Source organism: Sinohyriopsis cumingii, chromosome 16, assembly GCF_028554795.1.
Source record: "Sinohyriopsis cumingii isolate HCF-2022 chromosome 16, ASM2855479v2, whole genome shotgun sequence".
In the NCBI taxonomy this organism is placed as follows: Eukaryota; Metazoa; Mollusca; class Bivalvia; order Unionida; family Unionidae; genus Sinohyriopsis; species Sinohyriopsis cumingii.
In genome coordinates, this window is record NC_142976.1 from 72665970 (window position 1) to 72681622 (window position 15653).

General features: G+C 35.3%; 2 protein-coding genes across 2 annotated transcripts in view; one reads left to right on the forward strand and one right to left on the reverse strand.

The window, feature by feature from the left end:
• LOC149780770 (alanine aminotransferase 1-like) overlaps nucleotides 1-5369 on the reverse strand; it is a 59144-nt gene extending 53775 nt beyond the window's left edge. Inside the window, exons 1-2 of the mRNA XM_089937848.1 lie at nucleotides 4802-5369; nucleotides 1602-1691 (exon numbers count right to left, since the gene is read on the reverse strand). Coding sequence (XP_089793974.1) covers nucleotides 1602-1691; nucleotides 4802-4990 — 279 coding nt within the window. The 5' untranslated portion in view covers nucleotides 4991-5369. The remainder of the gene's footprint in view (nucleotides 1-1601; nucleotides 1692-4801) is intronic.
• Nucleotides 5370-5371: 2 nt separating this feature from the next.
• The window catches only part of LOC149780771 (T-cell activation inhibitor, mitochondrial-like), a 50514-nt gene continuing 40232 nt past the window's right edge, over nucleotides 5372-15653 (forward strand). The window contains exons 1-3 of the mRNA XM_089937849.1: nucleotides 5372-5510; nucleotides 9079-9217; nucleotides 11178-11304. Coding sequence (XP_089793975.1) covers nucleotides 5488-5510; nucleotides 9079-9217; nucleotides 11178-11304 — 289 coding nt within the window. The 5' untranslated portion in view covers nucleotides 5372-5487. The remainder of the gene's footprint in view (nucleotides 5511-9078; nucleotides 9218-11177; nucleotides 11305-15653) is intronic.

Consider the following 15653-nt stretch of genomic DNA (forward strand, 5'->3'; position numbering starts at 1 on the left):
TGATTGTAAAAAGTATTTTAATATAATGGTCATTTGTAAACAGGCTATTTACTTGACTAACTTTTGTCCATGATTGTAAGTTGTAACTAACATGCTGAAATAACTTTAAAGTTCAGAACATTCTAGAAACAGGCTTGTGGAAATCCATTACAGTTGTGTTGTGATTGGAGATGAATTATTTATTTAAATTATTCATCAGAATTACTAAATGCTCATTGACTCTGGTTTAATACATTTTTTCGAATTATTGTGAACTCATTCAAAGACATTCTGGTTTACATCACTGTAGTACATCAGGACATTCAAGACTATTGGAACTGATTCTATACTTTTTTCAACAGGACATTTAGGATTTGGGATTTAATTCACAATAATGTGTTTCTTAGATTTTCACTTTGTAAATTAGAGAAATAAACTGTTTGCTGATTTGACTTAAATTACTGGTTTCATTTCTTTCTGTTACATAATTTAACACTTAGAGTCATAACAAGAGAAAGTCATCAGACTAAATATTCAACAAACCAACACATATTCTAGTGATATTAATGTCCACACAAACAGATATTCTGAATTTCCTCCTGTGGCATACTCCCATTAGAGAATATACAGATGATCATTGTTGAAATGTGCATCACACAAAAATGCCAAAAAAAAAAGCACTGCAATGAACAGGGTAATGGAAAGAAGAAAACAAAACAAAAATGATTATAGATGTCAATGTTCATAAAATATTGGAAAATATCATTGTCAGATGTAGTACTTCTCATGATGCAATTACATAACAACATTCTTAGGGAAACAGTGCATAAGAAAATGAGCTAAAGACATTAGCTCAAATCTCTGGGCTGTAAAATATGTTAATGACAATACATAAAATGGAACATGGGATACACTGAATTGAGCAACATAAGCTTATTGCAAGTTCTCTCCTCATTAACAATAGTTGCTTTTATAATATAATTTATAAGCATTTACAGCAAAACATGTTACTCTGTATACTTGCAAAGCGACGAATGAAGGAAAAATAAGAAAGAAAAAATGAAGTTGGTACTGTATTGATGAAGGGGAAGTGTTAGAAGACTTTTAACTTCAACTTGGGTGTATATATTTATAACATCTAAAAATGTACTAGCGATATAACATAAATGGCTTAAAGTGAAGACATAAGCAGTGATCAAGCAAATCTCTTACTTGTAATTATGTACTTTTGGACCACCTGGAAGATCTCTTAAAGTGATTACAACAGCTTACCCATGAATAATGAAGTTATATCTATAATATAAGACACAATTACTATTGCTCAGTTTCTGAGGGTAAGATTTTGTGTAGTCCAATAGAACATGCTTTGTGGTTTATGCTTCACCGCATGAACATAAACTGCAATTGTTTTGCAACCTGGACAAATTGTTCAATATTCAAACATTTCACAAAATGAATGTCAATTTATGAAGAAAAAAAAACATTTTATATTGACAAACACTACAGTTTAAAATTAGACAATGTGAAAACAACCACAAAAGCTAAGTGATAACAATGTGTTACTCTTTAACATCTTCCAAAAATCTAAATTGTTTGCTGCATTGCAAACATGGAGCATTTACCTGTCTCAGAAATGTGATTGGTTTTTGTCCTGTGGCATGGCAGTCTCCAATATTGGCACGGATAACTTCCTTGAATGGCTTTTTAGCACCCTGAAATGTAGATTATAATGTAAGGGTTGTCAATCACTGTCAGAACTCTGGCTAAACAAATTATTTGAAAAAATATACACAAAGATAAACTTTACTGGCATTGGACCTGCTGTCCTTTAACATGCATACAGTATATGCTCACTTAAAAGACAAGTCCTCCTTGCTTCTCCCTCAGCATCATGTTATGTGATAAAGTCCAACTGCAAACTGCACAGACTCTGATCTGTCATTTCATAATGTTTGGGCAGATCTGGATCTGTGCAGTTTGTTAGCAGTAATCAGTGGAACATAACACACAGACTCTGATCTGCTGGCATTTTATGCTACAGCATTATACACAAACTTCAAACTTGTGCATTTGTTACATGTACCAGTCTTACAAATTAATGGTTCACTTAAAGATGTAATGTACTGTGAAACTTAAAATATGCAACATATCACCATTGTCTTAACCCTCATTAGTACCCTATGACCTACCCACTGCCATCAATTCCCAATACCCTGCAACAAACTTTCCTTTACACAAGGTACAGATTAAAACTGAGATAAGATGTCTCCTAACAATATATATGCTCCAAAAAAATGATGCAATAGAAAGGAAAAGTTCTGAGTCGGACAGGTGCCATGACTCCATAGAAAATGGTAAAAATTAGACTTGATCCAAATTATCAATAACCTTTTTCACCCTTCCAATTTTTTTGGGCAGAGTTTATAATGGAGATGTCATGACTATTATGATTAAAATAAACCAAACACTAATTTATCCAGAAGTTCTTATTAATTCGTTACATATGTCCATTATCAGCAATTTCAGGCTAAAGTCTCTTAATATCCATTAGCAGCAATTTCATGCTAAAGTCTCTTAATACTATTATACAATTTTTGTATATGGGCTGGAGTGATAACTGTCCAAACCTATTTGACCATTTGTATTAGGTCATTATGGAATTCAATGTTAGGTTTGGTTTTGTAGGATTAATGCCATTTTTAAGAACATGGTAGGCTATACATAGCAGCCAGTATATTTATAGGAAGAACCTGAAAAAAAAACCTGGAAAGAACCACTGACCCACAAGAAGGATCTGGGAAGATTTCTTATGTAACCAGACTTGATGAAATTCAAACTTTTTGCAGACAGAAGTGAGATGATCTCTGAAGGCAAGTGCTTTAGACCACCTAGCCACCCAGGGCCTCAGGAATTTAATGTCACTGTAGTCTTTATCTAGCTATATTTTAATATATATCACTATATTTTCAAGAACATTAATATAGTACCTTGTGATTTTTCAAGGCCACATAAGATTATTAACTTGGTTGTCATGTTTCCATTGAGAAATAATTTCGTTTTTCTTGTTTTTATGACAAAGCAACACTTTGATGGTTATATCACACTAAGGCAGGTAGTCTAAAGTGCCTTGCTCAAAGACACACTCTGTAGCTGATCTGGACTGATTTAGCAGTGAAAATAAAATGTCCTCTTTCGACAATGGGTATTACATCTTATCCACCAAGCCACCACTATTCAACACCAACCAAAGTAACTTCAGATACATTCCATGAAGCACTTACTCTCCATGATATTTTGGGCCACTAATGTACTGCACATTTTTGAGGATAGATATATACTTCTCACTATTCACAGTCAACTTCAGTCAACGGGGCAATAACACTATATGTTATACATTCCAAAAACAAGCATGAAACTTTCAATGCATTCTTTTTGTCAAGACAACTTGTATGCCAAAGTTGTTTCGTTTTCTCCAAACATGTACAACTCTATCTTTCCCAATAGCTACTTTTGTTTCATAAGTAATAATGACATTATACCAATTTTCAGTCACTGTCCATTCATGTCTCTCAAGGACCCAACAGACATAACTGACTATCTGGTTTCGAAATAGTTATGATTATGAGGCATCATATGCAACCCATGGAAATTCAATCAGTGATGAAGAGTTCATAAAGCTATATGAACATGCCATGATGAATAAATGACATTAGTGATTTTCCTCATTAGTCAGCTGCCCTTCTGCATTCTGCCTAATCAGTTGGTTGGTTATAACATGGACTGGTCTATAACATGGTCCGGTTCTTTGGACCCCAACCATTGCAATCTAGTGGTGTCACACTGTATTAGTTAATTTCCTTATTAGTCAGCATCCTTTCTAGCATTCTGACTAATCAGTTGGTTTTCTTCAGCTGGCTTGCTTGGTTATAACATGGATTGGTCTATAACATGGTCAGGTTCTATGGACCCCAATATCAAATTTCACAATAGCTGTTAATGGAGCAACAAAATTGCAGTCAAAGCTACCAATAAATTATATCTCTTCTTACAAAGCATGAGCAATATAGAACTTCTTTTATTTGTGTCTTATGACCATGTAAAGATTCAGCATTTGATCATTTTTCCATTTTTGTCTGCCAAAAAACATGGACAAGATAATTATCGTTCTATAAGATATATTTCACATTCTAAATGTTCTAATATAACTTTTTAATAAAAGTTTACACAGCATTAAATTAGTTACATCTATAGTCATATAATAATTTTGCAACTTGCTACGAGACCAAACAAAAAAATATGTGCATTTCCACTTTGTATCCTCAACTTGTGTTGTTAACTGACAACAGCTTGTTCATCTAAACAGAAGCCACACATTGTAATTACATAGCTATCAAATGCCACTAGAAACAAGCCTTTTCTTTTTCCCTTCAAAACTTCACCAAAATTTGAGTCCCAAAATGTCAGATTGTTTCGGAATTAAAGCACTAAACATGTACTTGTATAGTGGAGGTTACTCAAATACAGTTCAGTAACAACTATAGTTTGAACAGATAACAGTCTATGGTGTGAAGACAGTCACACATGCTTTCATATACATTTGTAGCAGATGTGTCAAACTTCTTTTGTAATGTTTTTGATTGTCATATTCTGGTGAAGTTATTTGAAGCACAGGAGCTCCTATGGTTGCTTACAACTGACCTGTCATAAATGTACTATAGAATATGTATGACAAGTCAACTGTTAGCAACGATACGAGACCCTGTGATCTGAAGCTAAACTGAATTTATCTTGGGTGCTAAGCACGTTGAGAATGTTACCCTACTTTCTTTAGCTCTGCCTCTATCTCCCCAGCTCGAATAACAATCGGTCCTCGTACTGCGTATTCCATGCTCTTTACAAAGGGGTTCATATTGTCCAAAGACAGGACCTTGCTTCTCTTTCCAATCCATTGGTGAGCCCTGCAGCTGCACAGACGGGCTCCGAAATTTGACCCCACTCGTACACTTTTCATTTTTGCCACGTCGATGTCCTGATTTTAATTTCTAGCCCTTGAGAATGGTCAGTTGTGACTGCGGCAACGAAGTTTTTATAGCTTGCCTCACTTCAAAACCTGAAGTAAAAACGACTGGTTCAATCCTGACACACAGTACGTGTTCACGACTGATGTTTAGAGGCCACCGAGATGCTAGCCTACAGTGAACAAGCGCGAAAAGGTCAATGACCTGACAGGCAAAACATACAATGGTCTCTGAAGAATGTCATTTACGTTGCAATATTGCAGTGAATATGTATTAACCCAGTCACATGCAGGCTGAATAATCAAATCTATCTGACGTTCCCTACAAAGAATAGCAAATCGTTAAAAAGTTGACATTCGCAACTTCGAGGTCAATCCTGCGGATCATGCAGGCACCTTTTTGTCTTGCAGAAACAACCGTGGTGGATCAAATGTAACATCCGAGAGACTATACTCCTAGCGACCAATTCTTGAAACAAACTGCTCATGGCATGTTCAGAACGTGCATTTTTAGGTGATAAGATTTTGAAAGGCACTGAATTTAAATAATATATTGATTTCATATGTAGTCTTTTTGTCTGCTACTAGCGAAATTCAGATATATGCAGTCTACACCAGTTTCTGTTTAGTCACCTATTTTCACTATCTCATATAAAAATATATCCCGGCTGATGAAAATCATAGCAAGAAATTATCAGTTTTGTTAAGGATCTGTTCTAATGATCTTAATGATGAACTTAGTAGAAATAATAAGATTCCATTGCCGCAAAAGATTTGTCAGTTATGTGAAATATGATAATGCCCTCTTATGCAGCCTTGTACTGTAGTTATTTGTACTTTTTACCATCAAACTAGTTGATATAGTACCATCTTTCGTAAAATGACTGAAAAATGGATACATATATTTAGTGGGAATGTTCCAAATAGCTGAAAAATTATTCATCCTCCGTCTTTAAAAACAAATGAACAAATTATATTGTTTTCATTAGTTGAAAACAAAAAGTATTTCAATTTAGAAATAAAATTCCAGCCCATACTATCCCAAATAGTTTTTCCCATGATTTTTTACATGTACAGATTGTGAGAAACCTAATGGAATAAGTTAAATATCAGAATCGCTCTCTTTTTTCCACTCTGATGGCCTAAGTGGTTAGAGCAGCCACGCTGAATGTTGGAGGTCGCTGGTTCGAACCCCTGCCGAGTTATACCAAATAATTATAAAAATGGTATGCGCAGCTGCCTCACTTTACACTTAGCATTAAGATGTTAGTGTTAGGACTGGTTGGCCTGGTGTCATGATAATGTGACTGGTTGAGATATGATGCTACATGTCTGCGGCATGATGTCCCAGTGTTCAGCATCACTATAAACTGTCACACTGCAGACATCATAGCAATATGACTGAAAAATTGGCAAAGCTAGGTTAAAAATCCAAATCATACATGCACACACTATCTCACTCAGTGGTATATGTAATAAGTGCCTATTTATACTTAGTGGAAGTGATTATGGTATTAACAAGATATATTTTTTATCTGGCTATACATGTATATCAAACATGTATCACCTGTCATACAGTTACAGTATAATAATAAAAATAGTTCTTATCTATTGTTATGAGTCTATGCTCTTAAAATAAGTAACAGAAAAGAGTGAAGACAACAAGCTTTGTAAAATTTAACAAATAATTTATTTCCCTAGAATACAGAGTGAAAAATGAGATAAAAGAATGTACAGTTTTGTGAATTAAATACAAAATAGTCCAAGAATTAAAGACACAAGTCCTAGTAATAGAAAGTCCTGAATAAAACTGAGTTCAAGTCCGGAAGAGATCCAGAATTGAAGGTAATGATGTGTCTGTTATAACCTGAGAAGTACTGATGTGTCAACAGTCTCTTGTTGACTCACAGAAATATTATTCCAGGTTTGAATTCGGTACAAATTCCAATGAATGTCTTAATCCAAGAATTTTATCAGACCACTTTTGTATTTCCAAAGGAAATAATCACTTGAATTCAATAATTTGAAGAAAATAAAATTCAGCCCAAACTGGTCATAATACAACTTGTAGTACCAGATGTTAAAGCACAACTGGTAAATTCCTCACAATCACAACACAATATAGTTCTCTGCTTTACCTCAGGTCACATTAGCATTTTCTAAAAACAACCATTACCTAATGGAAAATATCCTTCTAGAATGATCTAATGAGAATTTTTTCTTACAACACGATAGCCTACTAAATTCACATGGTAATCTTCAAAAACCCTGACCCTGATCAACATATTTACCACTTTTTGTTTACCTGATTAATAATTCAGTTAATGAGCTCATACACATAGAGAATAATAAAGCTATTATTAGTTGCTTACATAAATTGTATTTAAAAAAATTAAAAAGTCAATCAGGTCAAGCAGAAATGAACTCAATTTTGGACATGGTCAAGTACAGTAAACAATGTTACATTACAGTAACATGTAATGAAATTTAAAAAATTAAAACTAACAGAGAGACAATTAAATTAAATGTACATAGCACTGTTAGTACCATTTTTGTAAGTAATTGGTATGACTCGGCCGGGATTTGAACCCACGACCTCCTGCATCTGAGGTGGACACTCTAACCACTAGGCCACCGGCATGGTCCAGTGTGACTAATAAACAGTCAATCCTTACAAATATAATTCTCATGTAAAATAGACTGCCCATCCAATGTTTACCCTAATATCCTTCAAAGAAACTATGTTATAATAAGTGTATATGTCTTCTTTTTTGTTTGATATTATAAATGGCTAAGAATTTGAACCTGATATGTATTAAAAGAATGAGCATGTGCTTTTCATTTTCCTTTCTATCCTTTTGAAAGAGAGGGACTCCTGAGTTCATACCAGATTACTATCAGAAATATGCTTATGGCTCCTGAGTTCTATCTTGAAACTATGTTGAATTTCGATTGCTTGATGTGCTACCTGTTAACAGGTTGTTTAAGGTAAAAGCCTTTACAGATGACTCACATCTCACCTCTGTCCACATGGATTTCAGTCTCAGGCTCGACCCATGTAGGTACGTGAGAAAGCTTGCCATTAGCTTCCCATGGGTGGATGGTTCTTCACAGGTTTTCTGGGTTCTTCCTCGACCAGATGTATTGGTTGCCATGTATAGCCATTCATGTGCTGATAAAAGGAGTTAAACCCACAGCAACAACAACTTCTTATCTTGAGATATTGCTCACACTGTGAAGGAACAACAATCACTAATTGTATCAAGCTTTAGCAAGACAAAGTGTATTTTGTAAATTAAATGCAGATTGACAAAGTGTATTTTGTAATACAGATTGACTCCTGGCTCTAATGATTCCATAAATGACAAGAGTGAAACAAAAATTAAACTTAAACTTCTTTCAGTGTGATTTGGATTTTAAACGCAGCTTTTGCAATTTTTCTGTCCATGTCACTATGATGTCTGCAGTGTAGCAGTTTATAGAAATGCCTGGCACTGGATCATCATGCCATAGACTTTTAGCATGATGTCCCACCCAGTCACATTATCCTTACTCCAGGCCCACCAATCTTAACACTAATGCTGAGCACCTAGCAAGGCAGCTGTTAGTACCATTTTTATAAGTCTTTGGTATGATTCAGCAAGGATTTGACCCTGCAACCTCCTGCATGCAAGGCAGATGCTCTAACCACTAGGACACTGGTGCAGTCAACTTCATTCAGGATCACCCTCATAACTTTCTATTTGAACTCTGTAATTGTTATCAAAAAAAGGAAATTTTTATTGGGCAAGGCACTTAACTCCAATTGCTTTGGCACTAAATAACCTCCTTTTTTTGCTGTGCAATAAGACACCAACCAACCCCAACCCCCAAAACCGTATTTTTATTTTAGCTTGATACTGACTGATTGTAATTTATTCATTAGCTGTAAATTAATAATTTTTCCTTTGAGATAAATCATCAGAAGGAAAAAAGGGAGCTTTTGGTACTTAAGCAAATTGTAGTGAGGTTTCATTATACCTGATTTCTTATTACTTGTAATGATACTTTTATTTTCTTCAATTTTTTTAATAAAATTTCAGCCTGAAAATCCAGAAAAAGCAGTTATTTCCCTTGATTATTGGTAGGAGGACAATAACTGCCCATGAAACTGCAGCAGTCTTGAGGCCTTTTTACTTTGCAGTCCATCCAGATCGATTTGGAAGCCATCCAAATGAAAGGGTAAAAACAGTATTTAACTGGGCTTTTGCTTCATCCACCATATGTACCTGTTTATAAATCAAGTCCAACTGCAAACAACATAGACCCAGATCTGCCAACATTTTATGCTTAGATCCACATACATCCATATTTTTTTGGAGAGCCATTATTTACACGACCCGAGAAACACACGTGGTAAGTCTCGGTGTTAAAATATGTGGACATTTTTGGATGAGGTTAACCTAAAGGTGTGATCCAGTACAAACCAGCCTGAATGTCTTGTGCTGTGATGTCACAATGAAAGCTATGCATGTTGAAAAAAATTGAGCTATATATTTTGACAATTAGACCCCATATGCTCTTGTTATGACCCGGTTTAGAACCTTGCCACCATTGTAAAAGTCCATAGTGATCAATAATTTTCATCTTGAAATTTCTTGCCAACAGTTAATGAAGAGAATTCAGTAATCAGGATTGAATAGACTTGGTTAAACTATATTAGGATTAAATTTTAAAACAACAATTACTATTAATTTAAAATGAGTAAGTGTTCCTGAATGATAACATTGGCATACACTTTAATGTATATTACTTGCCATTAAACAAATGCATATATAATTCACATTTTCAAATAAATAGTTCTTAATATGAATCAGATATGTGACATTCTAGGTCTTTTAACAGTATGTCTAGTTTCTCCAAGTCTTTGTTTGCATGTTTCAGTTGACAAGTTATTCTCTCAGTGGAATTGCATGTACATGCTTTGTACAGCCTTGTAAAATCCTTGAACTTGGTGGTTTGCCTTGAAAACTCCTTGAATTTCAAAACATTTGGTTTTACCCCTGAAATAGTTATCAAGTCTTTAAAAAAAAACTACTTGAATTATTCCAAAACCTCATGGAATTCATCAGGGGCAATACAAATCTTAAAAGTGGACAAAATATGAAACTTTTTCTGTTTAGAATTTTTGTTGATTTCCATATGGACCAAAAATAATAAATAAATAAAACAGGACAAAATATTGTGGATTAAATGGTACAACAGCAGTAGTTAACAAAAGATTTATACAATGGTCAACTTCCATGAGATAAAATACCCCTTTCTGGAAGGTTTTGCTGTGTGAACCATGCTGCATTTATCACACTGAGCTGCCAGTCATTGACTCTTAGATTTGCCACTTTGTGCCCTCCACTGGAAGCCCCATCTGTGGGATTGTTATTCTTGAGCTACTCAAATGCCATCTAGTGCCCTCCACAGGACACCCCTACTGTAGGATTGTTAGCTTAGAACTAGTCTAATGCTGCCTAGTGCCCTCCACTGGAAGCCCAATATATGGGATTGCTAGCCTAGAACTAGTCTAACGGTGCCTAGTGCCTGCCACTGGAAACCTCTACTGTGGGATTGTTAGCCTAGAACTAATCTAATGCTGCCTAGTGCCCTCAGCTGGAAGCCCTTACTGTGGGATTGTTAGCCTTGAACTAATCTAATGCTGCCCAGTGCCCTCTGCTGGAAGCCCTATCTGTGGGATTGTTAGCCTTGAACTAATCTAATGCTGCCTAGTGCCCTCTGCTGGAAGCCCTATCTGTGGGATTGTTAGCCTTGAACTAATCAAATGCCATCTAGTGCCATCCACTAGAAGCCCATCCAGTAGGATTTATTAGCCTAAGGCTAGTCTAATGTCACCTAGTGTCTCCACTAGAAGCCTGTACTGTTAGATTATTAGCCTGGAGATAGTCTAATTCCACCTTGTACACTCCACTGGAAGCCCCTAATGTAGGATTTGCTAACCCTGGGTTGGTTTAATGCCACCTAGTGCCCATCACTATTGAAAAATAACCCTGAACCATTGAGGAAACATTATGTAAAACATGTCATGCTTTTAAAATGTTAATGTAAATACTTTGCTGCAAATACATTAGCAGTCAGTACTATTTGTTGTAGTATTATATATATATATATAATTTTATAATTTTTTTTCCAGTCCATTAATGAAGAATCCCTTAAAAGCCTTCATGAGTATGTTGACAGTCTTCAGAAAGGAAATAAGGTCCAGCCAACAGAAATTGTTTTCTTCATTCAAGCATTTGATGGCAAAGGACATTCTATAGGTATCAGTAACATACTAATTTTCAATACATTGCACATAAAAGGAAAACAAACTTTAGCCTATATTCAGCTTAGAATTAAAAGAAAATTCTCATATTTTGGCATATTGATTCAGGATTCATATTTTTTATTTGAGAATAATAAACAGCCCAGGCCAGTTTTTGAATCCATTCATCTCTACTCTGAACTCTTATTTTGCATTTGTAAAGACCACTGAAGGTTCTTACTGATGTAGGACATGTTTTACTTCATCCTTTGCCATTATTTATTTTTGTGAAACATTATACATGCCTTTGACTGAATATCGAAAAAGGAGGCAAAAGGTCTTGATTACTAACCCTAATTTTTTTTAGAAGTCCAAAGGGAATACTTTTTGCTAAGCTTGACCCATGAAACTTTAAAATGATTTTATGACTAAAAGGCACATCTTACACATGGACGTCCTGTTGAACATAATAACATTATTCCAGTGCTTCTGACTGTATTATATGCTTGAGTTGTGAACATGGGAGTCTTGTTGATCATAATGATATCATTAAAGTGCTGGATACTGTATTGTGGCATCATACAACCTACCGGTAACAACTATTCATCATAAAACCTACTGGAATTCAGACAGACTTCCAAATAGCAACAATGTCAGATGCTAAGACACAGACAATCCCTATACCAGCCAAAAGAAAATGTAAAATGACCATGCAAGTAACATCTGATACCCAAAGTAATCCTGCATTGCAAACAACAGTACCCCCTTCTCAGTCATGTGTCACACCTGCAACAGCATTAAGTGTATACACATGGCCCTCAGCTCAGACAAGTCTGTTGCCAGCACCAAGAACTGCATTGCCCAGTGCACAGACAAATGTGTCAACATCAGCTCAACTGAGACACCAATTTCAACACCCCTTCCTACAAGAGATGTGTCTTAAATACAAACCAGAATCCAGCACATGAAATCACAAGCCAGAAAAGATAGGACACTAATAATTGGCTCCTCAATATTGAAAATTATAATACCAAGAAGACTTCTTAAAACAGATGTACAGACTCTAAGAGGTGCAAAAATTGACAACACCACAAACAGAATAATAAATACTGACCTCACCAAATACAACCAAATTATTATTTTAGTAGGTGGAAATAATGCCAGTGATGGAAGGTCACTAAATCAAATCAGAACAGATTTTAAAGTTTACCCCATGCTGCTAGGTATTGCAGTCCAGATACAGTAAAATAATGATAACAGGACTACCTCCTTATGTGGACACAGGTGAAAGAAATCAGTGATCGGAAAATTTACCTATCTGAAGTCTTCAACCTACAGTACATTCCACAATACACATTTTTCTTTCTTCAGAACCAGGATGTCAGCCTAAGCATCTACCACAGAGACAAAATTCATTTAAGTAGAAAAGGAACCTCTCAACAATTAAGAAATATTAACATGTATGTCCCCATTTTCAGGTACTATAATGAGGAGTACACAGGTATGCCATCATGGCAAACAGATTGAGTGCTTCAGATGCCATAAATTTGGACACAAACAAAGACTCTGTTAATCAATGTATTATACATATTAGGAGCTGGCAAAGAGGAAAATGCCAATGCTTCATTTATAAAAAAATCTAAATGTACCTAGTGAGACTCTTGACTCTAATTATTCAATGGACACTATTTTAAATGCAAAAGTTAATGAATTTTCAGGGTATGTATGTGACTTTGAAGACACTAATATATTTGAATATTTAAATATGGAAATAGGATGTCATAATGATAAAAGTAGTAGAGACAATCTCAGTGAGTACCCTATTGCATGATGACATATAATTGATATGAAACTAAATACAAAAGGTTTTTACATAGGTCACTTAAATGTACAAGGTATAATTGGAAAAAATAGACCAGATTAAGCTAATGTTGTCTTCCAAAGAAAATAATATATATGTTTTAGGACTCACTGAAACCAAATTAAATGCTAACCACACTGATAATCAATTTCACTGTCAAGGCTACAATAAACTATTAGGCAGGGACAGAGAGACAGCCCAGGTGTGTGTGACCTGTTGTATACATTAAGGAAGATGTAAATGCAGAATGGCAACTTGACTTGGAGTCGCATGAAATTGAGAGCATCTGGGTGGAAATTTCTCAAAATAATGCAAAATCATTCCTAGTTGGTTTCATTTATAGACCACCTTCCTCCAAAGCAATTTTGGAATGAATACTTTTTTAAACAAATGATAAATGTTCTTGCACAGGAGAAAGAAACATATATACTTGGTGATATAAATAAGGACCTTTCCAGTACTCAAATAAGGAACAACTGGATGGAATTTATTGAATCATTAGGCCTAGTCCAGCTGGTAAATGAGCCAACAATGGTAGCAGAAAAATCAAGCACTCTTATTGGTCACATTTATACCAACCAACCAGACAATGTGGCTTGTCTTAATGTACCAGATGTTGGTCTTAGGGACCACTATCCTAATATTTTGATAAGAATGGTTAAATGCAAGAAAAATAAGAAAAATAACTAAATAAACTATCACTTACAGATCATTCAAAACTTTTAAAGAAGAACAATTTCACAATGACCTACATAGTTCCATGGAGTATGATTCCAAATTTGGATGGCATAGATGAAGCTCTGAGGGTGTGGACTGATTTATTTACAGATGTAGTCTCTAAGCATGCACCACTGAAAGTACATCAAGTAAAGAATGAAATCCAATCTAATTGGCTTACTACTGAAATCCTAGATGCTATGAAAACATGAGACAATTCAAGGCTATGGGAAACCATGCACAATATAAAGTATGGAGAAATAAAATAACAAGTATGATTAAAAAAGCTATTAAAAAAACTTATTATCAATCATTACTTAAAAACAAAACGAGCAACACAAACTCCATTGGAAAGTCATCAGTGAACTCACTGGAGGAAACACAAAGATCAGAAAAATAAAATGCACACACGTCTGGTAAATGACACCATAGTCACTGATGACACTGACATGGCAATGTTTTCAATGATTTTTTTCACCAACATTACCACAAATTTGAAAGAACCAATGATAGAAAACAACTTTAATGAACTGAAAAGGTTCTGCAACAGCAATATCTCTAAGGAGGCATATTTCTCCATCCCACCAGTATTAAAAAAAAACTTTGTTAAAAAATGTCTCAGTGAACTTGATACCAAGAAAGCTACAGGACTTGATCAGATTGGTCTATGACTCATTAAATCTTCTGCCTCTGCCATTTTAGATAGCATAAGAATCAAAATCAGTTTAAGTATTGCAACCTCATCTGTCCCCCAAAGTATGGAAAACTGCAAAAGTAACTCCTATGCACAAATCTGGTTCTAGGGATGATGCTGATAACTACTGACCAATCTCAATACTACCAAACTTGTCAAAATTGATTAAAAAACATGTCCATGACTCATTTATGTCATATTTAACCAAACACTTGCTGTTACACCCTAATCAATCAGGCTTTAGACAGAAACATTTCTGTGAGACTGCCTTGATCTCCCTAACTGATAAATGGCTTGACCAAGGTAGAATAATAGACAAAGGTAGAATAATAGACCAAGGTAGAATAAAAGACCTAGACCAAGGTAGAATAATAGACCAAGGTAGAATAATAGACCAAGGTAGGATAATAGGATCTGTATTTGTAGATTTCAGGAAAGCTTTTGACAAGGAGGATCATGAAATCCTTTTAAAGAAACTGAAAATCGACCAATGTGCTGAAAGCAGTTAGATGGTTTACTTCATACTTAAGTGAGAGAACACAATATGTTTACATAAATAATGTTCTGTCTGAACCTTGAATAATTAGATATGGAGTACCACAAGGCTCAAGGTCCATTACAATTTTATTTATTAATGACCTGCCACTTTTACTAAAGGGACTCAATATCATCTACAGATCTCTGTGCAGATGACACAACATTGTAAGACATCCAAAACACAAAGCATGAACTTGAAATTTCTGTACAGAATGCCCTAAACAAACTGGACAACTGGTGTACGTGCAATGGCATGGTGATAAATTTTTGTTGTTGTTGTTGTTGTAGGGTTTAACGCCATTTTTCAGCACAAGATAGACTATACATGGCGGCCAGTATTAGTGGTGGAGGAAGAACCCGGGAAAACCCCAGAAAGAACCACCGACCCACGAGAAGCTACCGGCAAGCTTTCTCACATATCCACATTGGCCGAGCCCAAGACTCAAACCCACGCAGACAGAGGTGAGATGGCAGTGATCCGTGATGGAGAACGTTTTAGATCACTCGGCCACTCTGGGCCCCCATGGTGATAAATACTGGTGAAGCTAAAATATTA